This window comes from Apiospora kogelbergensis (assembly GCF_038363985.1).
Source record: "Apiospora kogelbergensis strain CBS 113332 chromosome Unknown utg000001l_segment0_segment0, whole genome shotgun sequence".
In the NCBI taxonomy this organism is placed as follows: Eukaryota; Fungi; Ascomycota; class Sordariomycetes; order Amphisphaeriales; family Apiosporaceae; genus Apiospora; species Apiospora kogelbergensis.
This window is the reverse complement of record NW_027117418.1, coordinates 589,941-617,194: the sequence shown is the minus strand read 5'-3', so window position 1 is coordinate 617,194 and position 27,254 is coordinate 589,941. Positions and strand designations below refer to the sequence as shown.

The 27,254-nt window shown below is 54.7% G+C and overlaps 10 protein-coding genes across 10 annotated transcripts; 3 read left to right on the top strand and 7 right to left on the bottom strand.

Moving 5' to 3' along the window:
* Positions 1-809: 809 nt before the first annotated feature.
* On the bottom strand, positions 810-1,710 carry PG998_000212 (uncharacterized protein; the record flags this gene model as incomplete). The annotated part of the gene is made up of 2 exons (XM_066867030.1): positions 810-1,372; positions 1,623-1,710. 2 exons carry the CDS (start codon positions 1,708-1,710, stop codon positions 810-812), a joined length of 651 nt encoding a protein of 216 aa, XP_066735445.1.
* Positions 1,711-2,864: 1,154 nt separating this feature from the next.
* On the top strand, positions 2,865-5,118 carry PG998_000211 (uncharacterized protein; the record flags this gene model as incomplete). The annotated part of the gene is made up of 4 exons (XM_066867029.1): positions 2,865-3,031; positions 3,119-3,338; positions 3,407-4,567; positions 4,627-5,118. 4 exons carry the CDS (start codon positions 2,865-2,867, stop codon positions 5,116-5,118), a joined length of 2,040 nt encoding a protein of 679 aa, XP_066735444.1.
* A 3,236-nt stretch (positions 5,119-8,354) lies between these two features.
* PG998_000210 (uncharacterized protein) lies at positions 8,355-10,160 on the bottom strand (the record flags this gene model as incomplete). Its single annotated transcript, XM_066867028.1, has 2 exons — positions 8,355-9,869; positions 9,933-10,160. The coding sequence occupies 2 exons, from the start codon at positions 10,158-10,160 to the stop codon at positions 8,355-8,357; spliced, it is 1,743 nt and encodes a 580-aa protein (XP_066735443.1).
* A 2,441-nt stretch (positions 10,161-12,601) lies between these two features.
* Positions 12,602-13,893, bottom strand: PG998_000209 (uncharacterized protein; the record flags this gene model as incomplete). Its single annotated transcript, XM_066867027.1, has 3 exons — positions 12,602-13,567; positions 13,628-13,769; positions 13,862-13,893. 3 exons carry the CDS (start codon positions 13,891-13,893, stop codon positions 12,602-12,604), a joined length of 1,140 nt encoding a protein of 379 aa, XP_066735442.1.
* Positions 13,894-15,639: 1,746 nt separating this feature from the next.
* On the bottom strand, positions 15,640-17,406 carry PG998_000208 (dehydrogenase citC; the record flags this gene model as incomplete). The annotated part of the gene is made up of 3 exons (XM_066867026.1): positions 15,640-16,456; positions 16,506-16,763; positions 16,808-17,406. The coding sequence occupies 3 exons, from the start codon at positions 17,404-17,406 to the stop codon at positions 15,640-15,642; spliced, it is 1,674 nt and encodes a 557-aa protein (XP_066735441.1).
* A 439-nt stretch (positions 17,407-17,845) lies between these two features.
* PG998_000207 (uncharacterized protein) lies at positions 17,846-19,321 on the top strand (the record flags this gene model as incomplete). The annotated part of the gene is given in 4 exon segments (XM_066867025.1): positions 17,846-18,168; positions 18,248-18,435; positions 18,675-18,877; positions 18,890-19,321. 4 exon segments carry the CDS (start codon positions 17,846-17,848, stop codon positions 19,319-19,321), a joined length of 1,146 nt encoding a protein of 381 aa, XP_066735440.1.
* Positions 19,322-20,088: 767 nt separating this feature from the next.
* PG998_000206 (uncharacterized protein) lies at positions 20,089-20,918 on the bottom strand (the record flags this gene model as incomplete). Its single annotated transcript, XM_066867024.1, has 2 exons — positions 20,089-20,719; positions 20,818-20,918. The coding sequence occupies 2 exons, from the start codon at positions 20,916-20,918 to the stop codon at positions 20,089-20,091; spliced, it is 732 nt and encodes a 243-aa protein (XP_066735439.1).
* A 1,650-nt stretch (positions 20,919-22,568) lies between these two features.
* On the bottom strand, positions 22,569-23,113 carry PG998_000205 (uncharacterized protein; the record flags this gene model as incomplete). Its single annotated transcript, XM_066867023.1, has 2 exons — positions 22,569-22,677; positions 22,743-23,113. 2 exons carry the CDS (start codon positions 23,111-23,113, stop codon positions 22,569-22,571), a joined length of 480 nt encoding a protein of 159 aa, XP_066735438.1.
* An 863-nt stretch (positions 23,114-23,976) lies between these two features.
* Positions 23,977-24,243, bottom strand: PG998_000204 (uncharacterized protein; the record flags this gene model as incomplete). Its single annotated transcript, XM_066867022.1, has 1 exon — positions 23,977-24,243. One exon carries the CDS (start codon positions 24,241-24,243, stop codon positions 23,977-23,979), a length of 267 nt encoding a protein of 88 aa, XP_066735437.1.
* Positions 24,244-25,231: 988 nt separating this feature from the next.
* On the top strand, positions 25,232-27,183 carry PG998_000203 (uncharacterized protein; the record flags this gene model as incomplete). Its single annotated transcript, XM_066867021.1, has 4 exons — positions 25,232-25,854; positions 25,909-26,301; positions 26,363-26,616; positions 26,780-27,183. The coding sequence occupies 4 exons, from the start codon at positions 25,232-25,234 to the stop codon at positions 27,181-27,183; spliced, it is 1,674 nt and encodes a 557-aa protein (XP_066735436.1).
* Positions 27,184-27,254: the final 71 nt, after the last annotated feature.

Here is a 27,254-nt window from a genome sequence, read left to right as displayed (position 1 = left end):
AGAAGAGCAACCGGAATCTCCTGTTCGGAAAAGAAGACAAGCTACGCCCTTCGCGCATAAGGCTGCCGCCCCGGCCTCCTACGATGGGGCTTGGGGAGCCGAAGACGAAGTGGTCCAGGGTAAGTAAGTTCCAGACCGAACAATGGGTCGCTTTTGTTTCGTTAGGTGGACCAGCCCAGCTAACATCTATGTGTGTTCCCAACAGACACGATTGTTGTATCGTACAGAACAGATTCTTAGAAGGGACTGCAAGATGATCTGAAGCACCGGGGTTGTCGTCGCAGTCACGGGGATTCCGCCCACGGAGGATCATGTGACGGGAAGTGTAGTGTTTTGTAAGGCGTATAGTGATACCCCTCTATGTAAGTAAGGCTGGCGTTTGGGTGGGCCTGTTGCTTTTTATTTTCGGCGTTGGGGGTGGAGGGTCAACTTATCTCGGCACGGACTAGGACGTAAAACCCCAGGGAAGGAAAATACCCTGCTGCGTGTGCGTCCTTGCCTCCCCGATGAGGCCGTTGTCAAGCGGGTACCTATTGTTGAAGCTCAGGAAGATTCCAAGTTTTCATGCGGCGGCGCGGCAGGCAGTGAGATGAGCCTTTGTATTAGAGCATGTCGGCATACGTATAGTAGCTGTACTTATATACATAAAACGGGGAATAGAGCATAAACAAAGTATGCGTCTTGAACTGTTGTTGTTACAGGATTTCCAATATCGATGTGGCGAGATATCACCACCCCTGCCACCAACAGGCTCTGTTTTTTCCTCTCCTTTTTGAATTTGTATTCTTACAATGGCAAAATTAAGATTGTCACCGTTTACGTGCGTTGGTCGGGGACCAGGCGGCCGGCTGCCACTCTTCACTGGGACCCGATGCCGTCGCCTTCTTCCACGGATCCGCCTTGTCCTCTTCCTCCTGTGTCTGTGTCTTCTTCTCGGCGCCCGCTACGGGCTTCTGCTTTACCTGCGTCGTCGTCGTCGTCGTATCCGCCGTATCCTTTTGTGCGATATCAGCAGCAGCAGATGGCGGCGGCGGCATATCTTGTGTAGCGGCGGGCCGGTCCAAGAAGCTCGGCTTGGCGGCCCAGCGGGCGTCAGCCTCGGCGGCGAGCACCTTCATGCGCTGGCGGCGGGCGACGTCGAGGCGCTGCTCGGCGAGGGTGGGCGGCGTCGGGCGCTGGTACCGCAGCCACTGGTGCCATACGGGCGGGACCTGGACGTCCGAGAGGTGCGCGGACCGCGGGTACTTGACGATGCGGCGCCAGCGCGTGTCGTCGGCCGAGGACTGGAACGCGGGGGTGTCCGAGGCGGTGGGGGGCGGGGCGCTGCCCGTCAGGCGGAAGACCCAGTAGGTGTTGCCTTGGAGGTCGGAGCCTGGAGGGGTGGGTGACAGGGGGGTTAGTTAGTTGGTGTTGTTGTTGTTGTTATTGTTGTTGACGGGACGGGATGCTAGCGGTGACATCATTCTCTCCTCCCGGAGAATGCATTGATGGGGGCGGCATGGGTTTGTGATCTTCGTAGGGCGGGCGAGCTTGAATCTTTCGCGGTCGCCCCGGACGAGGACCGGGTAGGTAGGTAGGTAGATAGGGCTGCGGCTAAGAATAGCCGAGGAGGAACAACTTACCGACGAGGAAGCGCTTGCGCCATGGCAGGCGCAGGCTCTTCCAGCGAAGCCAGGCTCGCATCACCAGGCCGACATTGGCAGACGACATGGCTGCTGCTGTGTGTGTTTGTGCTATGCGGAGACCACCAAAGGGCTAGCCAGCTGTCAAATCAACAAAAGGGTGTTTGCGTCTGCATAGACCAAATCGAATATCTCGTGATCATCGACTTCCCGACGACGGGATCGATTAGATTCGATGGATAAGAAATCCGTTGGCGCCACAAATTGTTTGGGTCGCATTGAGCATGCAGGGAATGCATATGTCAGGCAGCATGTGTATGTACGTACATCCAAAATGCAAAATACCAGCCACACGGGGCCGGCGGTGCCCAATTCCAGCGTAACGTCATCCCGGGAAGGAAGGTGGGGGTTGGCGATTGCTGGCCACAGTCTGCCCGTCCAGAACCCCCTTAGCACTGGCACCCCCTGCCCTCATTTAATTGATTTCGGCCTTCAACGCGTCTACTGCCTTGGTTTGCCAGGTAGTAGTTTCCGGTCATCAACATATATCGGATTGGAGGGGAATGCCACTATTGCTTAGATTGCCATATTGCCTTGGTTCAAAACATTGCGGCTGGGACGACCCTATAGAACCGTTGGATTATAACTTTCTTTTTTTTTCCTTTTATTTACCCATCGCTATTGTTCTGGCCAATTTGCCGTACCAAATTGACGGGCATTCTCTCCCACATGTTCATCGCCTAGAAAAGGAGACATAGATCTGATCTGTGTGACTGTCCGTCTGCTGTGTGTGTGCGTGCGCGAGTGTTTCAGCAGCCCACCCACGTCCAAATCGGTACCTAAACCAGACGGAGGCCTGTTTGGTCTTGGGATCAGCATCCATCCATCCATCAAGCATAAGCGTCAAGCGCCCGCCTCAAGCCAAGAAGTGACCTCATCCCGTCATTCCTGCGCTCTTTCCCTCTCACCCTCTCCTCTCTCTCTATTTGCGCCAACGTAACCTGCGTACGAAAGCGAAGCGATCGGAACTACAACACGCAGCCAGAGCCGCGTCATCATCGTCTTTACCCTTTTGCTGCGACGACACACTTTTCGACTGCATGCCCCAACAACGATACAACGACCGCATTCTACCTACGGCGGCGACGACCTCACTGCTACATGATTCATATGTATGCGACATCACCACCCATAAACCGCACCGCAATTGACTAGACATCATCTGCTATTTTGTCGCCCACCATGGCTTCCGTCTCTTCCCTAGATAAGGACTTGCGCAAGATGCGCCTCGACAAGTACACCCCCGCCGCCGCCAACCAAGCCCGCGCATGGATTGAGGGAGTCTTGGGCGAACGCTTGCCGGGAAATGATTTATTAGAAGGCCTGAAAGACGGCGTGGCGCTATGCAAGTGAGTCAATCGTGCAAGACGAGGTTCCTCCGGCCCGCTCCAGGTTTTTAGAGCGAATACTGACCGTGGCGCCTCGTTTCACTACAGACTCATCAACCTCGCCGTCGGGCCGCCAGGTGTCAAGTTCAAGCAATCCGCCATGCCTTTCGTCCAGATGGAGAACATCTCCCACTTTTTACGGGTGTGCCAGATGCCGCCCCTCAACCTACACCAGCACGACGTATTTTTGACCGTCGATCTCTACGAACAGAAGGACCCTACCCAAGTACTACAATGTCTTGGCGCCTTCTCCCGCGCCGCCCAGAATGTCAACCCCTCCGTCTTCTCCACAGTTGTCGGGGCCAGCAAGCCCCGAAGTCCATACTGTCGCCGCAGAGCACCGGGCCGGTGACCCCGGGTAGGAATCGCGGCTTCTCTAATGTATCCAACAGCTCCTCCGTCTATGGCCGACCTACCCTGGTTTCTAGCAAGACGGGCGACTCCGGCTCCGGTCGCTGGAGTCCGACGAAGAGCCCGACGAAGAGCCCAACCGGTAGTGAGCGCGTGGGCTCGCCGACCGTCAGCAGTTGGAGCAAGCGGGACCATGAGGGCGTTACCAGCCCCGCGTGGAACATTGCCCAGTACGGCTACATGGGCGGCGCGTCGCAGGGTAACCTCGGTGTCGCCTTTGGTGGGCGGCGGCAAATTACTAGTGCTGGACCGCACGTGCCCAACCTGGCCGACAAGGAGCGCCGACGAAAGGAAATGGAGGCAGAGGCGGAGCGCCAGCGCCAGCAATTGGAGGAAGAAGAGCGGAGCCGCAAAGCCGAGATAGCAGCCGAAGAAGAGCAAGCACGCAAAGCCGAGCAGCGACGATGGGAGGAAGAGGCGAGGATCTTGCGCGCCGAGGAGAAGCGAAGAGCCGACGAGGAAAAGCGACGATGGGAAGAAGAGGAACGCCAATGGAAGCTGACCGAGGAGAAGCGCCGCCGGGAAGAGGAAGAGGCCGAGAAACGACTGGACGAGGAACGCCGCGCCACCCGCTCGCGGAGCAAGAGCAACACGAAGCTGCAGGGCCAATTCCTCAGCCAATACCAGGCCGAGCGGGGCATGAACAAGCCCATGTCGGACGGCGACCGGATCAAGGACTTGGAACGTCAACTGGAACTGGCGCGTCAGCGCGAACAAGAGTACGAGGAGGAGCGGGAGCGCCGCACCGGCAAGGTGCCGGACCCTAAGAGCCGGGCACGTTCGAGGAGCAGAGCGCGACCAACGAGCCGGCCGGCAAGTCGCCCAACGAGTCGGCCATCAAGTCGGCCACCTTCCAGGCAGGAATCTTGGTCACGCGACGAGCGCGAGGTCTTGAAGACCCAGTGGGATCGTCATCAAGAGGAGATAGCCGCCAACCCTCCAGCAGCTGCTCCGGTGCTGCCTGCCCGCCCATTGCCAGTCCCGACCCCGACTTCGGTGCCTCTGAAGAAACAACGTACAGGAGAGAAGCCACCTGTGCCCTTGAAGCCCCAGCGGACTGGCGGCGAGTCTAACAGGCCCCTGCCGGTTCCAGGCCCGGCTAAGAAGCAGCCGATCGGCGGGCCTATTAGCCCCCTCCCCCGCAGCAGGTCTCGAGCCCAGTCACGCCGTTGTCTAATGCGCGACCGCTCCCTCAGCCCAAGTCGAGGTCGCCGTTCGCCAACAGGACGGACCGCTTCCTGGCCACCAACCAAGCGCCGGCGTCGCCGCCTCCGCAGCAGACGTACGCGCGCGAGCTGGGCGCGACGGCGGAGCAGGACGCGGAGGACCGGCGCCGCCAGCAGGCGCAGCAGCAGACCAAGGCGGGCGGCTGGGCGTCCAAGTCGCTGCTGGAGCGCGAGATGGAGATGGAGCGCCAGCGCCAGCGCGAGTGGGAGGAGAGCCAGAAAGAGACGGCCAAGGCGGTGCGGGCGGGCGACGGCGGCGTGGACGGCATCGGCGGCGGCATCGGCGGCAAGTGGGACGTCAACCAGTGGACCGGCTACACGGGCGGCGATAGCCAGAACAAGGGCGGCGCCGGGATCGGGGCCGGGCGCAGGCAGATCGTGGGGCCGCGGCCTTTGCCTGGACGGCCTTGAATCGAGATCATGATACGCAAAGAAGAGAGACTGAGAGACCATGTGCGCGGACAATACTAGATGACGCGCGACTTTGCTCTCTCCTCTTCAAACTACTACCTACCTATTACGAGTGCGAGCAGAGAGAGAGAAGCAATACCCCTGGGTGGAAGATTAGAGAGAGGAGAGTTGGTGGATGGAGACAGACATGTTCGTTTCGAGTGATGATGATGATTAAAGAACCGCTTTTTAATATGATATATCCCAGAGTGCAATGCGCTTCTTCTTGTTGAATGTGATTGCATTGGATTGTTTTCAATGCCGTGGGGTAGGGTCTGGTATGCCCCTTGTGGAGTGTTTGGATATCTTCGGTTTCAAAAGTAGGTTTAGGATCATCTTATGTTAGGCTGCCTTCTTCGTCCATAACTGTACACATAGACGTAGATAGGCATGTGGACTTGGGCAGATAGAACACTGTGGCGATGGTTGGGTTTTGGTAACCGCCAATTATTTGGTTACACACTACGCATTCGGTGTGCACATTGGAGTAGATCACCTACCAGACGATCGTCTCGATCATCCTCGTCGTCGGCATGAGGTGCTGGGTGGACACTCCTGCTTTCGGCGCTCAAGATGCCCTCCCTCTTTTGCCCTAAATGTTTTGTCTGAATAGTGCGCACAACCCATTCCTCCGCCCCTTTGCTTTGCGCAACGGACCGTGAATGGGGGGGTCGCAAATCGGACTGTGGGTGGGAGAGGGGAGGTCCTGATCAACGAGCAAAGCTGTCATAATGACAGCACAGGGAACGACGGCACTCATGTCCTGTCTTCCGTCTTCACGATCTCGTTCCAAGCGAGTAAGAGGTGCGATTCGTGGGGGTGACGGATATAATTATGTGCTCCAAGTAGTAGGTAAGCAGCAAAGCAACCAACCAGGGTGGAAGCCGGTTTAATACCCTTTCCAAGCCATGCCACTTGAACTTATCTTCTTTCCCTCTCGGTTTGGGCTGGGGATCGAAAACCCGTATCCTATCGATCGTGTACAGGACATCTATCAGTCGGTCCCGTTCATCACGTACGAGTGCGACCAACCCCTTGCCCCTTTTCAGCCGCCGCTACTGAACAGCTTCGCCTACCGAGCCGCATGGCCCCTGAACGGACTGAATCAGATACATAGCTACCCATCGGAGACGTGATATAAATGCAGGAAAAGGGGACTGCGTCGGCAGGCACATTGTGTGTGTTCTAGGTGTGTGCGCGTGAGTGTCTAATTATTGACCCGTGGTTTACTTTAGCCAATGCATCGTGCCCGGCAATGGAACCCTTAGCACTGGGGGTTCTGGAAGTACTTGGCAAGAAGGGACGGCCCACGAGACGAACGGTCGACTACTGCTGAAGCATCGGACGCGGTGGCATAGCCGTTTGAGATGTTGCATGAAGACCATCTGTCAATCTCAGGTTGGCGGTTGCTTGGCCCTATATAGCCGAGCCACCTGGAAGATAGGAGAAAGAAGCAAAAAGAAAACAGCTCTGGAAGGTCACGAGCCCAGCTCTTCTGGACATGATGAGCGAAAGTCCCCGTTGTCTCGCTGGCGCGGCGGGACGATGCCAGCTGGTGATAGGGACGGGCTGTCATCACTTCACCACCACCCCTATCGACCCGCAGCGACGGGAAAAAACCACATTTGGTAAAGAAGTAAAAGCAAAAGGAAGCCATAAGCCGAAAACATTAAAAAGAGAAAAAGGATTGACAAACACGAGAGGAGGAGGTATGTGTGGAAGTGAGTGAGATCCCGAAGGTCAAAATGGCCAAAAAAAGGAAAGTTCTCTCTGGCGGGGAATTGAACCCCGGTCTCGAGCGTTTCATGTCGTTCGCATGGAATGACAAGCTCGCATACTGACCACTATACTACCAAAGACCATTAAGGCATCTTAATTGATGGTAGGCAAACAGCTTAAGAGAGTATATGATCGATTTAGAAAAGGGAAAAACTAGCCTGAGTAAGCTTGTCCGACGCCCTCATCGCATTGAACAGCAGCCATGTGCAACCTCTTGCTATGGCTATGCTCCAGAACTAGCTGCACGCCTGCAAATCCCATTCCCCAACCAGCACCCCCAGTCGTCGCCGCCGCCGCAAGCTCCCGCTTCAGCTCCAGCCGCATCCATCCATCCCCATCCCTAACCATATGCCACCCCCCCTATACATAACGCCGGGATCCGTCCGGCGCCTACTTTTATCATCTGTACCACGCAATAACACACCGACACGCTACACTGCATAAACTAGCCTTCTTTTTCCCTTTCTCCCGCATGAACGCGCGGGGCGCCTGGTGTCCCTGCCTCTCCCACATTAGTTCGTTCGGGCGGGTCGGCATTTTCCCACGCGTGTATGTCTCTATTTCTATCCATGCTTCCAGGGATGACACAAGGATAGGGGATGGTCGATAAATCGCAGACGAGAAGAAAAGAGCTAGAACACCTAGAGAACTCGAGAAAAGCACTCCGATCAAGCCACTAGATAATAGATTTCAAGCAGGACATATTGACATGTCGTCGGTTGTTTACTTTGTTGAACAAAAGGAACTTATATTGGTTGCTTGCCGTAGCGGCGGCGGGTATTATACGTGCTTGCTCTGACGGTTGCAAAGCATCCCACCCGGGTCTGGTAGTCTATCCTCCTCCTCTCTCTCCTTCTTCTTCTTCTTTCTCCCCACTTACGCTTTCCTCTCATCGCCAATAATTCCATCATTGTAGTCCCCCCCTCTCCTTTCCCCCACACCAGTGAAGTCTTTATGTACAGCGACAGATGTAAAACCCTTGTCCCCTCCTCTCTCCCGTATAGGCCGAGAGAGAAAAAAAGAGACCCCAATGTGTGTCGTCTTGGGAATCAAAAAAATAAGTTCGAGTTTGAAAATCCCACAGATATTTCCTCAACACCTGTTCCATGAATCGACCCCTTGCCCCGGAAAACAAAAAGACCAATGCCGATTCAAAATACACGTCCGCATGCTCCCCGTTCCAAACACCAGCCACGCGTCCGGATCCATGTGAGAGCAAAAATCTAGGAACCCCTGCGAGGTGGTCCAGAAAATGAGCCAGCCATGAGCGGGAAGTGGGTATGCCAAATTCGTAACGAAATGAAGAAAAACCGTTCCTCATAAGCGCCTGGATATCTTGAAGCGCGCCAAATCACAATAGTTGTAGTAGTAATAGCAGTAAGAACAAGAGTGGGTGAGAGAACTGGCCGGCAGACGGACTAATACGTCTCGCCCAGATCGGCCAGCTTCTGCGTGTGGCTTGTCCTCCTGCTGGCGTTGCTTTCGGTGCTCATCCTACGAGGCGCCGGAATCCCGCTAGGTGTCGGTATGCCGCTGGCTGAGCCGTCCACGTCGAATTTGCTGTAGGTGCCTCGTCGGCTGGGTGTTTGCCGCCCGGTGTCCGGCTCGTCCATCTCGTCAAACTCCATATGGCTGCTGATGCTTTGAGAGTGGCCATGGAGACTGCCGCCCATCGAACTGCGGGACCTCAGCCCCATAGGAGTCCGGCTACCTCCATATCCCATCGAGGAGCGCGACATCGGCCGGGCAATCTCGCTCCTCGAGGCAGGCCGTTCGGGCCTCGCGAACTGGGAAGAGACACTAGCTCGACTGCTCGGACGCGAGATAGAAACGGAGCTCGAGTCAGGGTCGTAGTTGCTGGTCCGGTTTGGCAGAGGACCAAAGGATAGACGAGAGACGCCCGAAGTACTAAGTCGGGGTATGTGTCGGGAACCGCCGGTAGACTGGCTAGGTGTTTCGTCGGCCAAAGAGGAAGTCGTAGAGCTAGTAGTGCCACGCTTCCGGTTGCTGCGCATGGTAACGGTGGAAGGCACCACGGACATGACAGACGAACGCGGCGACGCTCGCGGTGGGGTTAAAACAGGCGCCGGCAGTTTGGAGCGTACGTTGTGGACGCGCGCCTCCAACCGTTGCATCTGAGCTGTGAGAGAACGAATGTGGGTAAGGGAGTTGGATGTGGGGACCCTGTGCGAGGCCGAGCGGGCACCTGTTGTCGTCCTTGCGGGCGCCGGGGTACGCGTGCCCGTAACTGAGCGTGCTCCCGGTGGTCGCATGCCGCTGGAAGAGGTGAGGGCTCTCGGTTTGGGGGTAACGCTCCTGTCGGCCGAAGGGATGCGCGACTTGGTAGTCGCCGGTGTGCGCAGCCTGGTTTTGGATGAGGGTCGTGGTAGTGGCCCCGATGTGTCGGACCTGGGAGGCGAGGGCGGATCTTGGATGGTAGGAATGCTTTTGCTGGGCGGAGGGAGAGTGACATCATCAGGGGGAGTACTGATGAGAGGCGAACTGGCCGTAGAGAGGGGCGAGTGCTCGAAAGTGGGCGATGCGGGCATGGAGATGTCGGTACTAATGGTGGAAAGGTGACGGTTCTCGGCCTTCTTGAGCTTATCTTGCAAGATCTCGGCCTCGACCTTGAGGTCTGACAACTCCTCGCGCAGCCTCTGGGACTCGATGCGGAGCGCTTCTCGCTCCTGTTCTCCAATTTTTATTTCCTCCTCCATCATGACGGTCCTCTCGATGGCCTGATTAAACTTGGATTCCATGTCCTCGAGCGACGAGGTGGTGTTGCGGGCTTGACGCTCGAAATCATCGTTGACCACCTCGATGTCGCGCAGCTTGTGCTGCATCGTCCTGTTGGTGTCGCGGAGAGTCGTAATCTCCTTCTCGAGCGCATTCTGGGCCGCGTTGGCCTCGGCTTTGGCGTTCTTGCATTTTTCCTGATCGAAACCCCTCATGTCAGTCTTGGAGTCCAAGCAGAGTCCTCACGTTGGGCTACTCACCTTCCACTCATCTGCTTCGAACTGCAAGGATTCCGCCTTTTGCTGCAAAGAACGCTCCCGTTTGTCGGCAGCGTCCAGGTCCTTCTCCAGCTCTTGTTCCAGCTCGTGGCTGGAGTCGCGGAAGTCGGCCAACTCATTTGCGAGCTGCTCATATTGGCTCTTGTACCAGGCAAGCGACTCTTCGGCGGACGCATCCGCGTTGGGCGGGGACGACGGTGGTTCGGCCATGCTGGGTGAGGCTAGGCCGGGAGGAAATAGGCGTGGACGGGTTGTTTACACCATCAACAACTGTCGCATTCGCTGGCCAAAGACGCAAATGTCTTGAATATTCTTGGGGAGAAAAGGGAGAGATAAAAATGGCGTTTTAAGCGGTGGTCGGGAGAAGTGATATTATAAATCGTAATTGGCGAAGAATAGTCGACAAATGAAAGTTTGATTTGACAGTGCACTCCTGACGGGCGCATTTGTTAGCATTGATTGCTCTTGACTGGTAGTGGTTGAACGGCGGCGGTCGCGGTCGCGGTCGCTGCTGCGAGCTGATTGATTGATTGAATGCTGGAGTTGCGTCGCGCGCAAATGAGGGACACGGGATGGGGTTGAGTGTGCATTCGAATTGGCAGGGGGCTGGCACTGCACATACTTGAGAAGAGAGTAAAAAAGGTCCGCCGTCGTAACTCCCGAGACAGATCTAACTGGTCGTGATATGAAGCTGCACCTGCAATGATGGAAGTCACTTGCACCCTTGGTCGTTCCCGTGAGTTGTTGTGGTGTGCCGGGTGTTTCGTCAGGCGTTGGTTTTGGGGGGTTTTGGACTGGAGCTGGTCGGTCGCCCTTCGTCCTTGCCGGTTTGTCGAAAAGGAAAATAGAAAACGAGTTTTGTCGCTTGAAAACTCACTTACCGCATCGCCATAGTCATGCGAACGGGAAGTTGTTGTCGTCGTCGTGGGTCGGAGGCGCTGTCGAGAAGCTGCCTTGCCCGCCTTTGTCGAAGTCGAAGCGGTGGTGTTGTCGTTGTTGTTGATGGGAAACACAGGCGCAACCTGGGATTGGAGTGTCGATGTCAATACTGGGCAAGCCAAATCGAGCGAAGGGGATACATCGGCCAATGTACCTTTTTTCTTTGGTGAACCGAAGACCGACCTCCCTAATAATTGTGAAGGCTATCCGCCCCTGCATACGCTGGCTTATGAACTGGAAGCCCCCCGGAGGACCGTGTGTTGACTTTTGGGCCGCTGCAATTTGTTGATGCCGACCCCCCCAGTCATAGCGTCCCCACCCGCCACCAAAGCAAGCCAGTCAGCCAACTTAGTAGCTTAGCTCTCTCTCCTTGTGCTGGCATGTCGCTACTCCTCTTCCAGCCAGGCCGTACCCTGGGCAACTGTCCTGTCTGCCCCCTCAAAATGCAGGTCCAAAAACCAAAACACAAGCCCAACCTGCATTGATTGATTTTCCATGCTTTTTCTCTCTGGGCAGTGGTGAATCGGCCGACGTGCGTACGAACTGGGTGCTGGGAGCACGGGAGCATCAACAGATCAAAGTGAAGTGGTGGTGTCGCATGCATTGTCCGAAAGTGTTCACTTCTGACCCTTCCCGATCACCGCCATTTCTCAGTTAAGCCTAGCACTTCGTCATCCATCTCACCGTTCCCAAAGCTTCGTCCCAACTTGTCAGGTAGCCCCCCGGCTCTAAATTGCTTCCGCAACGGTTAGATCTTCCTGTGATTGCAACCCTGCCTCATGTTTCATCCATGTGATCGACTGCCACCTTATTGCTCATGCCGCCTCTCTCTCTTTATTTGAACGTCAATGCGCCCCCTGGCTGTGCTTGACTGCTGACGCGCCATGCCGCGCCGACATGACAGACAGACACATGGGATGGGATGGGATGCAAGCAATTGTAGATCGTCACACACATACATTGGCACAACAACGACATCTGTGTATGGATATCTATATATTGCGACAACAGCCGCCCAAAAGCCCGACTTGTCCAGATGCCTATGTTCGCGCCCGCCTTACCTTCGGACACTACCGAAGCTACTGCTGACGGCCCCACACGTGCGATGGTGTGCAATGCCAGAAAGGGTCACCTGCGCCAGCACATTGGCAGATTGGGCAGAACATTGGGGGACTCCCACCAACCACTATGACCACCAATCCACACCACAACCGCCGCAGCAGTCTTTATTCTTGGGGCAACAGCAGCATCCATCCAGCAGCAGTAGTAGTAGAGCAGTAGGCAGTCAGCGCCTCCGCCACCAGTTCGTTTCCGCCTCATTCACACACAACCAAACAGCGTCCCCCCGTCGTCTGGGAGACCATCCTGCGTCCTGCACGTCTTCTCTGTTCGGGTGGTAGATTGCCCCACGATTGGGCCTCCACGGCAAACAACCTGGTCCGCTCTTTGCGTGGTCCGGTCCATGAATTGATCTGGGTGCAGGTCATATGGGCCCATCATGACGAGGTAACCCCTCCCCCAGGGCTGGTTCTGCGAGGGCATCGTAGACCCGACCGACGTTGTTGCCCGTCAACCACGTGCCATGGTACTCCGTCGGCTGTTTTTGAGGAAGACGAAAGTCTGCGAAAGAGAACCCATTGGCCCACACACCCATTTCATCCCCGTCTGGTCGGAGGGGGTGATCCGCCGCTGCCGCCGCCGACCTCTCTGCTTCACCACAAGCGGGCCCCCCACTCCGGCCCTTGTGACCATGGCACCTTCTCCCCGCGCGCGGCGAGCTCTGAGGTTAACAGCTCCAGGGAATCTGAGGTGGGAGTTGCGTCTCTGCTCGGCTCCGATGCGTCTATCAAGCGCCATCTAAAGGGCAACTGGAGGAAGATGCTGTCGTCCAAGATGAAGACCAGAACCACGACCAAATCCCGCGCCATTGCCGAACAATGTAGCTTGTGGCTAATTTGTGTATTCATGGCGATTCTGGTTTGCTTAGAGGTACGAGCTTCGTTGGCAAGCTCGAAAGAGCATATGGCACCACATTGATGCGTCCCGGTGTATATCTTATGTGTTCGTTCACTTGTTGATGCGATCTTTAAATCGAGCAGGTCAATCTTGTCCAGTAGCTTTGCCTTGCCGGCCTGGTCATCGGACGATTTTGAAGAGTCCAGCTCTCGGTCCTGGGCTGCCTCCTTGTTCTGGGCTCTTGTGTTCCTAGACGGGCGGTCTTGAACAGGAAACTTCCTTACTTTGCGCGCTTCGAGGGTGTTCCTGCATTCAGCGCGCGTCTTCTCTTGATGCTGCTTGACAGCGGCGAGTCGTATCATGGGTTGCTTGCGTTGTCTGTTCCTTTGGCGCCGATGGCTTCCGGCTCGTTTGCTTCCAGCATCGTTACACGATGCGTGAGGCTCAACCCCATCATCAGTGCCATTCAGAATCTCGGCGATTTCGTTGTTGATTCCAAGAACGGCCTCGAGCCTCTTGCTGTGTACTGACAGCGGGGCATCCTGTCTGTCTTTCGAGTTTCGCTGAGCTTCAGCATTGCACACGCTGGTACTCAGGTCCGTGACGGCTTTGATGAGGCGAATCTTGAAGTCCTGGAGTTGCCCGTTGCCCTTGGACAGGAGCTTGAGCAGCGATTGGGTACTATCTTCGAGATCTTTGCCACAGCCTTGGAAGGACTCAAGCTGGAAGCGTTAGTCAGTGCACAGTTCCTAGTAGAGGCTGCGAGCGCGCGCGCACCGTACCTTATTCTTGTCTACGCTGAGCTTGACTCCTTGGACGGCTGCGTTGGTTGATCGCCAACTGCAAATACAGGCGCCGAAGCTGGTGGAAAACGCGCTTCCTACTACGCCATAGGCGATCACGGGTGCTGCCAGCAGTGGCATCCTGCAGGATGTGTGTAAGGGTCTGATCTAAAATAAGGTGCTATTGCACGAGGAAGAAAAAGTCTCTTCTTCACGTCAACCTGTAGAGGTAACCTAAACACTAGACGCGGGGCACCCAGGCGCATTGTATGATTGCGGTTCACCAGGCTGGGGGGACTTGAAGATGTACAGTCTACCATGTCCTTCCTGCGTCTCAGTGCGGCTGAAACTACGTGGCAACCACCGAGAATTGCTTCCCCTTGCACCCCCAATCACTCCGTATGTATGGGCAAAGTCAGCTGATCACTTCTCAAGGCCGCAGCGCAACTTTCTTCAGGATCCAACTTTCTGTAGGCGCTGACGGAGGAGTGCGGCTGTCGCGAATCTACCCAGGCTTCAAATATTTTCGAAATACGAGCCCCTTTCATCTGGAGAGATGTGCCTCCATTCGATGCCTTTAGTCAATGGTGATGAGCCCCATCAGTGTTTCTCGAAGCTGACAAATCTACATTGATTTGCTAACTATATCGTGGCTGGCTCGCTTCGAATTGTTCCTCCAAGCTGCCCATCCACGGGATATACAAAGCCTGCGGACTACGACCAAGACCACTCCCACGATCTATAGAAGTCACATAATCAAGCCGCGCTCGCCGAGATATAGGGGCACTAGATGACAGTTTGGCATCGAACCGAAAAAGAACAAACATTTTAAAGAACAAACATTTTAAAAAGGGGGGCGCTAGGTGCCCACACAGGTGTGAGTCTTAGATAGCCTGCCCCAGCCTACTGTATTTTGCAAAGCCGAAGCCTCAACAAACGGGTCATGTTCCAGATAGGTGTAGCACTGTATTAGTAGGGAGGCGTCTTGAACAATGCAATCGTGCCGTCTCTTCCGCCTGGCTCTGCCGACGAACCCAGGACACTGGGCGAGTTGCGATTTGTCTTTGTCGTCTCTGGAATTCAACTCAGCACAATGACGGTCGTTACTCTAGAGAGCCTCTTAGCTCAAACCGGTAACGGATGCGCTCGTTCTTTTTCTATTCCCGTTCATTGCCAGGAGCCATCGTCATTATAGAACTGAAACATCCACAATGGAGCATGTGGTTTCAAAGATAATAGCGCTCAGAAAAGAAACAGGGTTCTCTATACTCAGATGCGAGATTGTATTGCTCCCGGCAAGGTCAGAATAGCTGGCATAGGACTATATCCCCTTGACCAAAAAGTGAATCAGACAGAGTGCTCACTACTGGACTCGAACCAGTATTCCATTCAGCTTCTCTCAAAGGAGAACATGCTTTACCATTAAGCTAAGTGAGGCTTGGGCGAGAACTTGGCGTGCTGTATACTCGGCGATCCTCTTATGGCCTATATTAGCCCTTGTGTAACAGCTTACTATATTCAAAACAGACAGATAAGAAGCGCAAAAAGGAAACATGTGTCTCCGCTAACTACTGGAATCGAACCAGTATCCCGTTCGGCTTCGGTCGAAGTAGAACGTGCTTTACCATTAAGCTAAATGGGCCTTGCTCGAGAACCTGCCGTGCTGTATACTCGGCGATCTTCTTATTGCTCGTTATAACCGCCCGCCTGTGACTGTTTCACTTAACGGAAATCATTGAATGCAATACTTGACATGCGACTTGCGCTAGAGAGACGGGTGGTATCAGGAGGAGTTACGGGCTTGCACAAAGGGAGCTGTTTAAACCTAACGGGTCGTCAAGCGCAATGACAAAGGCCAGTGTGGTTACACTTTGGGAAAATATACTCTATCTCTGGGCTCTATTGGTTTCATCTCAAGGTCCAGATTACTCGCTAGGTATACTAAGCAAAACAGGCCGGCACTATTCTGCGACCTGAACTCTGCAACAAGAATCACCGAAGACCATACCGGCTCACACCAGGTCCTTCTTAATGAAGCCATCAGCCAGCTCAGCCACACCATACACGACCGCCTGCGGATTTGCCGTCGGCTCAAGGGGCACGATACTCGCATCGCAGACGCGGAGGTTAGCGCACCCGTAAACGCGCAGCCGGCTATCGACCACACCCCCCATAGCGCGCGGCATCATGGCGCAAGTGCCGGTGTGATGATACGCGCCGTCGAGGGTCCGGCGCACATAGCCCCTCGCCGCATCCAAGTCCGCGAAGCGCCCGGCGACGGGCTGCTTCAGGAGCCGCGCGAGGGGCTGCGCGCGGCAGACGAGGCCCTCCATGAACCGGAGCTGGCGCGCCAGCACCTCGAGGTCCAGCGGGTGCGTCAGGTAGCCGCAGTCGATGCGGACGCCCTCGTTGGTGCCGGCCTCTGCGGGGTCGGCGCTGCTGATGTGCGCGCTGCCGCGCGACAGCGGGTGCGACAGCTCGACGGCGACGGCGACGTGCTTGCCGGGGGCGCGGTAGTTGGGGTCCGGGCCGTCGAAGGGCGCGTACGCGGGGCCGAAGATGTAGTTGCCCGCCGCCTCCAAGGGCGTGGTGAGTATGGTGCGCACGAACTCCTCGTGCGCGGCGGCGAAGGCGGCTGTGGTCGTCGCGGGGGATCGAGATGGGGCATCCGAGCCTTGCTGCAACAAGCTGTCGATAACCTTGCGTCCCTCCTCGGTGTGCAGGCCGGGGAGCGGCAGCTGGGCCATGGCGGTCATGTTGCTCGTGCTCAGCGGCCCCCGTGCCCTCGGTCGCGTAGTCCTGCATAGCCGCGGCCACGGCTTCAGGTTCCTGGCGGAAAAAGGCATCGATCGTGTGTACATCGTCACGCGCCTCGAACGTCAGGCCGGTGAAGGCGTGGTTTTGGAGGTTCTCGCCGACGTGCGGGTTGTCCACCACGACGCCAATGCCTAGGCGCTGCAGAAGTTCGGCACCGCCTATACCCGAGAGCTCAAGTAGTCGGGGCGAGCTGATAGCCCCGGCAGAGAGGATGACCTCCTTGCGAACTCCGATGGTTTCGGAAACGCCGGCCTTGGAAGTGATCTGGACCCCTTTCGCGATAGCAACACCACCCGACTGGGGCTTTTCGAGGACCACCCTCGTCACGGTAGTCTCTGTCTGTGCCGGATTGGATCCAGGTACGTGTTGGCAGCATAGCTCCTCTGCTTCGTTTTGGGATCAATAGTCTCTGGGGCGATGTTTGGCCCACCCAGTTTGCCTGAGAGGGGAGAAGTCCTTGGAAACCCCTCGGATTCCAGGCCCTCAATCCAGGCCTTCTCCCAAACACTCCCGGGCTCGGCAAGCGAGACCTGAAGTGGGCCTTCGCCTTCGGTCACGCCCGAATGATTGTGTAGCGTATACGCCTTCTTCAGAGCCTCCTCGTATGCCGCATAGTTCCATCCCTCATTGCCCAGGCTCTTCCACCCCTCTACCGTGGCCTTGGACGACGAGGTGAAGAGGAAACTATTGATGGTACTGGAACCTCCCAAGGCTTTGCCTTGAGGCACCACGACCTGCCTTCCAAGGCCTTCTTGGGTTAGAGTAGGGAAGGTCCAATCTGCTTCAGACTTGGTGAGCAGTGGCCAGGCGCCCGGAGTCAGCGTGTTCTGGTCTCCGGTACGGTCTTGGCCTGTCTCGAGAACGAGAATCTGCAAGTCTGGGTTCTCGGAGAGGCGATTGGCCAGAACGAGTCCCGAAGTTCCGCCACCTATGATAACAACATCATAGGTCTTTGAAGACATGGTGGGGATGTGTTGCTCGAAGAAGATGATAGGAAGTTTCAAGGAAGTTTTGCATCTGGTAAACCTTAACGCTTGATGAATATATAGGAAGAAGCGAGGAGCAGCTAAAATCTAATAGAAATGAGTCCCTATTAAAAGTTGGGTGGAGGAAGCCAAAGGAGTTCCTCCGCCTTGGGTTACTGCAAAAACGAGGACTCCGAAGAGTCACCTAGACTTCTCGGTTAGTAGTAGTAGTAGTAGCACCGAACCCTGTAAAAAGGGAGGTGTCAGGCGGCTGGGGCGATGTAAGGAGACACTGACTTATGCAAGTGCAGGGATATTCTTCCGGAAGGACCACTGAGCCGACATGCTGTGTGTAATATACACTGCACCTTTCTCTCGCGATGCCCAATAGCTACAAAATAGCATAGCGGAACGATATAAGGACGTACCTTCCTGCATGTTTTTGGGGGCGGCCTGTCTGGGTGAGATAGGGCCCAGTAAAGAGAACACAGACACAGCGTCAGCCGTGCTGGTTGCCGCTGCAGGTGATGATGGTACACGACATCCTCCGACTACCAAAAGCGAAAGCGAAACGAAGAGCGAGTACGCATACCAGCGCGACTACCGGTTCTGGTGCATCATATTCGCTCTATGTATTACTATGCAGATCCTTTGTTCGCTTGAGAACACCGTCGTGGTTACCTCTTTACCTACAACTGTCAACCAACTAGGCCTGGGAAGCAATTACATCTGGGTCACGAATATATTTTTCTTGGCAACGTATGTTTTCTGTTGTCTTCCTTCAAACGTCCGCCCCTCCCTCCCTCTGAGCGCTCTTCTCTGATAGAAACCGACCCAGATCCATCGTGCAGCCCCTCATCGGCCAGCTCGCCCGCCTCTTCGGCCGCCGCCACGTTGCGCTGTGCGTCGTGGCACTGTACACGCTCGGTAGCGGTCTCGCGGGCGGTGCAAACGGGGGCGTCATACTGATAGTGGGCCGGCTCCGTGTACCCATGATCATCTTACCGTGTCCTGGTTCCGTTAATTGTAGGCCTCGCTGGCCTTGTCGGATTCTTTTGGCTTGAAGGCTCTACTTGGGTGCCGGAGCCTGCAATATTTGTGTCTAACAGCAGTTTCTTTCCATTGAATGCAGCACTAAATTGATCATGTCGGCAGGCCACTTCGACTTTTCGCAAATCGGACCTCAGCAGTGGTATATCTGAATGCCTTCATCGTGTCCATGCTGAATTATTGGATCTTCTTTTTACCGCCTCTCTACTTCTAAGCTGTCCGGTTGTCCACCCCCACCCGCGCAGGCGTGCAGATCCTACCCATCACCCTAATTGCTGTGCCCAGAGCCGCTGTCGGGGCCGTTGCGCTCACCAAGTTGGGCCGGTACAAGTTGCTGCACATCATCGGCTTCGCTCTGCTCACGGCCGGGATCGGCTCCTTCTCCGTCCTCAGCAAGAACTCGAGCACTGCTGAGTGGGTCTGACTTCAGATCCTTCCGTCCATTGGAGCCGGCATGGTCCTGGATACCCTCCTCCCGGCATTCCAAGCGGGCATCGAAGAATGCGACTCGGCCGCCGCCGCGGCCAGTTGGTCCTTTGTGCGCAGTTTCGGGAACATCTGGGGCGTCGCGATTCCGGGAGCCATCCTCAACATCTACAGCAGCCAGTATGTCACCGATCTCATAGCTGATCCTACGGTAAGATCGTCGCTGCAAAATGGCGACGCGTACGCTAGCGCTACGCGCGACTTCGTCGTGACCCTCCCCGAGCCGCCCCAGAGTCAGGTTATTGAAGTGATTACGAAAGCCCTAGCTAAGGTCTTTCTGATTGGTATTGCATTCCCAGCCCTGGCATTCCTTTTTTTCGTTTATAGAGCGGGAAGTAAAGCTGCGCACAGTGCTCGAAACGGAATTCAGGCTTGAGGACAAAAAGGAGAACATATAACGTAATTGATAGGGTCAAGAATAATGTGTAGAACATGCCTCTAAGTACCATGCTCGAGTGGCAACTGGCTCACTTATGCTTCAAGAACGATGTTTCTATCTTATTGAGAGTAAATGAGCCTCATGATCTTCTCACACCGGAGCTGGACGACCGCATTGAGGACCATAACTTGAAGACGCAGTGCGCATTCTAACCGCTTCCGCATTCGTTTTTCCAGCAATCCCATGAGGCGGGAGGGAACATCATGGGCCTTGAACAACACGACAGTGATAGGATCATCTGGGGGCTGCAGGTGATGGTGCGGACCCTGGAGCTGGAGCCTCGGGCTTTGCCTTGGTCGCGACGATGCTACGATGGCGTGCGAGACTTCATCACACAGCTATAGCTCAGATAAATAAAATCCACGCTTCTTTTCAATGCCTTTCTGAACACTCTTTCAAGTCAGAATACTTATTATGTGCTATCTTAATTGATGGCTTCAATCAGGAAGCGAGTACTCCCCCTAGTATGAACGAGCTAACGCCAATTACGATTTGCCAGCATGGCTGTCGGGATGTGTATCTTTATAAATCTCTCATTGGATCAATATAGAAAAACGATAGTGAAGGCTGAAATAGAAAACAACCGTGTGCATACCCCTGAACGCCCTAATCCGGATACTCCACCAACCCAAGCCCCCCTTCCTAAGCAACCCCAAACTATGGGTAAACTCACGAACCAATCAGCTTGATAAACCCTGTGCTTCCTATTTCTTCTTGTAGCTGTCCTTCTGCATATCCAAAGTCATGAACTTGACCTCAAGGCCACCCAAAAGGCCCTTCTTGACGTAGAACCCGGCATAATGGGAGTAGGCATCCGCCGTCTTCTGATCGAAGCCATCGCGCTCCTTGCCCTTGTCGACGACGACGGCCTCGACGTCGATGTACTTGACGACCTCGGGCGTCTGGGAGATGTGGAGGTCGTCCTTGAGGATCTTCTTGAAGGCGTCGAGGTCGTTGGCGTTCTCGAAGGTGCCCTCCTGGATCTTGTGGTCGTCGTCGACCTTGACCTTGGCGTAGATGTAGACCTTGGGGTCCTTGAGCTTGTCGCCCTTGTGCTTGTCCCAGAAGGCCCCGAGGTCCCTCTTGGCGTTGGCCTTGCCCGTGGCGCCGCAGGTGTAGTGCCCCACGGCGGCGCCCTTCTTGGTCGCCAGCACGATGCCGAAGCACTGGTTGAAGCCCCGGGAGCTGATCGACTTCTGCTTGTTCGAGGAGAGGTCCACGAAGTCGGTCTTGTCCTGGGTGACCTTGACGTCGGTCTTGTCCATCTCCTTCTTGAAGTCCTTCAGCTTGCTCGTGTCCTCGCGGGCTGCCAGGGCCGCCGATCCCTCGACGGTGCTGTGGACGCGCTAGTTAGCTCTCTCTCTTACTATTCGACGAATAGGACTTAAACTAGGCTTGGGGTGGGTGCGAGTAACAGGAAAAGGCGAACTTACCCTAGTGGCTGCGGTGCTGCGAGGCAGAGGTTGATGGCAGATGGTGCCAAAAGCAGTGCGGCCAGGATTCGGCCGAAGCTCTGGGGCGAGAGGAGCTGCATGGTGATGATGAAGTGCTGAAGATGAGAGGCCGATGGTTTGGCTAAAGTCGAAGAAAAGATGTTTGTTGAAGTTGTGCTGTTTGGTGGGACAGTGTGTGTGATTGTTGATTGAATTAGAAGAATGGTAAAGAGGGACATGATGAGGCTTTATATGTAGTGACAAGACGCCATCAACCTGTCGAGCTGACAGCTCGACATCTAACCAAAAGATAGAGAGCAAAAAAAGACGCCATCAACGTCATTGGTTTGTTGATTACTCTATAGTTTGTTGTTCCCACCATGGATTGAGTTGTGGTTCACGCCCTTTAAATTTTGGAATATACGAGATCGACACTACCCGTGGCCGGGGGAGCTATTTTTGGTATTCTAATAAGCTTTTTTTCAAGTTCAGCAACTATATACGATACCCAAGCCACCACAAGAGTAGTTCAGTGCATTATTAATGGCAGCCAGCTATCGCCCCAACGCGTCAAGATCAGCAGCGCAGTAAGCGTCTTAGGTGAGACGCGAAAGAGGATGCCTAGTTATTGAAGGGCGCCAAAGGAGCATACGCAGCAATGCCACCTGCAGGTTTCGTATATAGCCAGCTGGGGGCTCGACGACCTTATATAGTGCTAACAATGAAACACTCTAGCCCCCAAGCGAGAGCCGCGCGGTAAAATCCACAGAGCGCAAGGGTGTCAACCGGCTCCGGAGCTCGATCGATACAGTAAGCTAGCCACGATTCCTGATGACGTCGTACTGATGATGTCAAAACTATCTTCAGACGCGTTATTAGACAGCCAAAGATAATTCATATTATCATATGCAGGTCGCACCGACAAACAGCGCGTTCTGTATACGGCTGATGGTTGCGCTCGTATATTAGACTGCCACTTTTGCAGGCTACCGCGATGTTTGTCGGCCTTGGAGGGCGCGGTCGCCTCCCACCTTGTCTGTTCTTTCTTTCTTTTTTTTTTCTTTTGGTTCGATGTCAAGCTGCCTGCCCAGCAAAAACAAACCTCACACAACATTTCACTCAGAACTTGTAAGAACAAGAGGCCTGTCTATGTAGTGCTGATTATTTCCGCCGATAGGCTCGCCGAGTGCTCGGGATAGAGCAGCGGGCATCCGATTCTGAGGACCACGGGCCGTAGGACCCGCCGAGATCGGCAGTATATCAGCCACCTTTAACATAACAATAATACACTCTACAGTGGGATGGTTGGAATGGTGAGTAGAAAGACCTATCTATGGCTTCAGTCCTACCTTGGAACGACTAACTGGTTACCGAGGAGGTTAAGAGGCAGTCAGGTGGATTTTGGGTCATTTGACTTGTTTGAATTCGGCAATAATCGTCGAATCGGTAGGAATAGCTTTGTCGATTGCCCCATACGATCCGCACAATCCACCCCCGAAGTTACCGATCATCGATCGACGTGCCCGTGTTCACCTAGCGCTTGGAGCCAGCGATGGGGGCAGCAGGCTATATATAGCATCACATTAACGAAGCAGGAAGACGGCAATGTTTGACTCAGGTGATAAATAATAAAGATGCTATGTGCAGAGCCGAGTAAATTAGTCACATTAGAATTGAACCATGTACATAGTTTCCCAACTTTCCATCATCACCAGCGCCCCCTTGTGCCGTTCGTTGCAGCATCAAGACATTTAAGCGATGCCGAAGGACTCGGTGGGCTTGATGGTGAATGACAGGGGCTCGAAGCCACCACGGTTGAAGGTGGTGTTGGCGGCACCGGTGTAGTTCCAGTAGGTGTTGCTGCAAAGGGTGTCAGTAATGTGCGCACAGTGATGAATAGGAAGGGGGAGACAGGAGGAACATACTCTTGAGTCAGGTCGGCGAACTGGAAGCTGACCTGGATGGGGACGACGGTGCGGGATCCGAGGAGCTCGGCGGGCTTGTTGAGGCGGGAGACCAGGGTGCCCTTGACGCCGTCGCCCTTGATGGTGCAGGGGGCGTACTGGGTGGCGATGTTGCCGTCGTGGGAGGCGCCCTGGCAGGCGGCCGAGAAGGCCGGGCGGGCCGGGTAGTCGCCGGTGGCGGCGCCGGTGATCTGGAACTCGTAGCTGCAGTCGTCGTTGTTGCAGCCGGCGTCCCACTCGGTCACGTCCCACTGGTAGTCGGCGGCGCGGATGGCGACGGGGGTGGCGGCGGCGGTGGCCGCGAGGGTAGCGAAGACGGTGGAGGCACGCATGTTGATGGTTGGGCTGGGTTGGTAATTAAAGAATTATTATTTCTGAGTTTTTGTTTTTAGGGTGAGAGCGAATGGAAGCTGAATACCGGCGATTGATATTTGGCGTGGTGAGCAAAAAGAGAAAGGGAACCTCCAGTCGATGGACGTTGGATTTAAATACTGACTTGGGAGATCGGACGAGGGGCCCAGAATTGAGTTGCGATGGAGCCATTAGACAACAAAACAACAATACACGGGATGGCTCAGCCTCTCCCCACGTCATCTGAGGTCCCGGTGGTGACGATCGTTCCCACTTTGGTAGGCAAGAGCCGTTGGTCTACCGGCAACTAGGCACCGTCGCACTTGGGGAATACGAGGTCGCATTGCTGGGCATGACCAGCCAAAATGAACCGTCGGCGCCTGTGGAGAAAGAAGTAAGGCCAACTCCGCTGGAAAACGGGGATCGTGCGCTGCTCGCATTGCATCGCCAAGCGAATCTTGGAATGGGAGGGGGCCGGAACAACCCGCGGACCGGCACTTGCAAGCGCGGGCATGCACTAAACAGGGGTTCGCTTCTTCCGAGTTGGCATCCAGCATGTCCCGGTCCTTGTCGTCGAACACGAACACACGCGCGGACAAAAACAAGTCCGTCGAAGCCAAGCTACACCCACGACATGGATGGAGACAAGACAATAAATACAACTGCATGCTTTCCTTCATTGCTTGGTTACGACTCCAATATCAAGGCTCGAGTCCATATTTCTCAATGCCCAGCAGAACCAGGAGTGAGGCGGTCAAGAATTGCCGTCTGTGCCCATTGGCCTCCTTAATATCCAAAAATAACTCCAGCGCCAATTGACCGCTTCTCCCCTATTCGTCGCCCACTACCCCTTGTTCATCGTGTCAATCAATCGCAGCCACCTCTCCAAAATGACCCGGAGGTCGTTCAACAGCTCGTCTTCCAGCACGACGACGGCGCCCGCGATGAGGTCGAAGCCCCGCCGGATGACGCCGAAGTACGCATCCAGCCCTTGCACTAGCTGCGGTATGCCGTGTAGCCCTACGACGAGCCGCCGCCGGGCTTGTTCCGTCTTTTCGTAGGTGAAGTCCAAGTCCGCCTTCAGGGCGCTGATGGTGTTGAGGGCGTACATGACCACCGGCTTGAACCACTGCGCCGGCGGTCTTTATACTCTGCCCTGACCCCAGCCATGGATTGTCTGGAACCCATTACCCTGCTGGGATGTGTTGCCCTGTCCATAAAATACATTACCCTGCTGGTGTCGTGCTGCCTCTTGCTGGAATTGCGAATCCTGCTCATGGCGGGCGGCGTCCATCACACTGTCCTGTCGGAGCTGCTCCAAGTATCTGTCACGGCTGCATTTTCGCCAAGGACTCGCCATGCTTCCTGTGCCTTGCGGATCTCCTCACGTTTGTCCTCTCTTCTCACGTAACTTTTAATGTGCCGAATGCGTCGGCAATAGCCTACGCGGATGCCTTCAAAGTCTGCGTGACGGGAAACGCCGAGGACTTGGAATAGATCGTCCACCATCCTTGTTGGGAAATGTCCGTCCTGAGCCAGGTATCAAAGTGTAAAAAGTGTTCACGTGCCTGTCTATCAGATGGGGGCAAAAAAATAATTCAGAGATTCAGGTGATACACCCTGGTAGTCGACCGAGTCTCACATTAGGTATGTTTCGAGGACTGCCTACTTACACAGTATTAAATTGGGTATGTTAAGAGAAATATCTCTAGTTTATGTTATCCATCGCTGATGTAAGATAGTTTGGCAATTTATTATGTGCCTTCAATAGCTCTGCGTGTAACTACATGGCCATCTCCATTGCCCGTCGCAGATAACGAACTGAAAGCGAAAACTATTACTCCGGGCAGTTGGGATCCTCTCTTTGATCCTGCGATTGAGGGGTGATACTTACCTAAAGTAAGCACGCGTTACATGGCTGCATGTCGGCATTCGGCATTCGAACGCCGGCTTATCTGGGAGGGCCGACACCCTTCTCAGCTGAACGGCGGTTGTTAATTAAAACTCCGCCTCAACAAGTTCCTGAACGACCAGAAAGAGCAACGCCCATGACTGAATTTTAGGCCTACAACGAGACAGTGCAGCGACAGTCCATCTTCATGGAGCCAAACACCCAACAGACGAAGATACAGGCATACGGAAAGGTAAGTCACCTGCCCATGCGCTATGCTTCGATGTCCATCCCCCCTCCTCCCCACGACGATGCTGACGTGTCCTGGTTGTGGCACGTTTCACAGGCATGCTCCAACTGCTCCAAATCCAAGTGCAAATGTGTGAACCGACGAGATGGAAAGGGTTGTGTCAGGTGTCATCGACTTAACAAGCCCTGTGTACCGATGGACTCTGCCCGGAAGGCCGCAGCTCAAAGTAACATCAACCCGGTCGACCGCATTGCCCAATTGGAGTCCAAGCTAGATGGCTTGATCACTGCACTATGCACTGGCAGTATTCCGCCGTCGGGTGCTTCACCCGGTGTTGGGGATATGGCCGGGACGAATGCTGCCGTCCCAGCAAACGGCCAATCCCAAGCCTTCTCGCAGCCATCTGCTGGCGCTTCAACAACAGCTACGTCCATGGCGGTAGCTGGGTTCACTTCGACCCTGCCGGCGCAAAACACCCCTGTGAACACAATGCACCAAGCCCCAGCCACTGGCCTAGTGGCATCCGACCTTCCGCTCGACGTTGAAGAGTGTCTCCAGACCTTTTGCCATTCCATGCTTAGGTACTTTCCCTTCATGCATCCACCGGCTGACTTAGCTTGGCTGCAACGCGAAAGGCCATTTTTGCTCCTCTGCATATGCGCTGCGTCTTCCAAGTCAACAGATGCACGCGCCGTCCTGGGAGAACGCATCAAGCAAACCGTAGCGGACAGACTCGTTGTGAACAGCCATGGCATCGTAAACATTGATCTTCTTCTCGGTCTCTTGGTGTTCATCGCTTGGGGATACGATGCATTACTCAAAGTTGCACCTAACAGTCTGTCACGCTTTACACATCAGGCGATGCTTGTGGTCTTCGAGCTCCGGCTCAACAGGCAGCCTACCGACGAGACCAACATGCTTTCTATCAGTAGCACGCACGGTGAACCATCTACCATACGTGTGAACGAGCGCACCCATAGCCTTGAGGAAAGAAGAGCGGTTCTAGGGTGCTTTTATATATCTGCCGTGTTTGTTCCCTCCCCTTCGGGTGCGCGCTCGTTGGTCCGAAAAAGCCACTGACTTGACCAGGATATCAACGTACTTTGGACAAATTGATGCGTTGCAATGGACGCCGTACATGGAAGAAAGTCTCACCATCCTTGGTCACCAAAAGGAATCTCTCATAGACGAGTCTTTTGTGCATCAGGTCCGTTTGCAGCTCATTTCTAACGAGATGGAAACAGTTCGGCACTCAACAGTACCGCCGCATTTCTACTTAAGAGCGTTACAAGCAAAACTGGACGGAGTTAAAAAGGCCATATCCCCGGAAATCCAGAAAGATAGTGAGTTGCCTAGCCTGAACTACCTACAGATACCGCTAATTGACCTCTTGGAGCACTCCTTCTTGGACACGTATACTTCGCCGAATTAACTCTCCTTGAGCCCGTAATCTGCCCCGAGACGCCGGCTACCCAGCGAATCGAACACCTGTATACATGCTTACAGGTAGTAAAAGCCGCCATGGAAACTTTCCTGAAGCTCCCCCAACGGAGTACCCTGCTGTTCCTTTTTCTCAGTTCGTGCAGATCGCGCGATACATCAAGGTCGTTGTGGCTCTGTCGACCCTCCAGGATCCCACCTGGGACACCAACATGGTGCGTCAGACGGCAGACGTGCTTCAGTTCGTAGACCAAGTACTCTCGAACATCCAAACCGCCTCCGGTGGCGAAATGCGGTCGGGTGTTACGTTCCTAGCTGGTGCGTTTAGGGTCTTTACAGCGGTGCGGGCATGGTGCGCGTCAAAACTGGTCGAGAGTCCTGCACTGTTTGACCCTTTCGAGCCCACTGGTACGTGGACAGGCCGCATGTTTAATGCGTTTGCTTTCGAGGGCCTGGATTTCTTCACTTGAGTTTTCGACTGCCCCGGCAGTAGCTACTCAGCCATGTCCGTATTTATTTTTGGGACATATATGTTAAATGG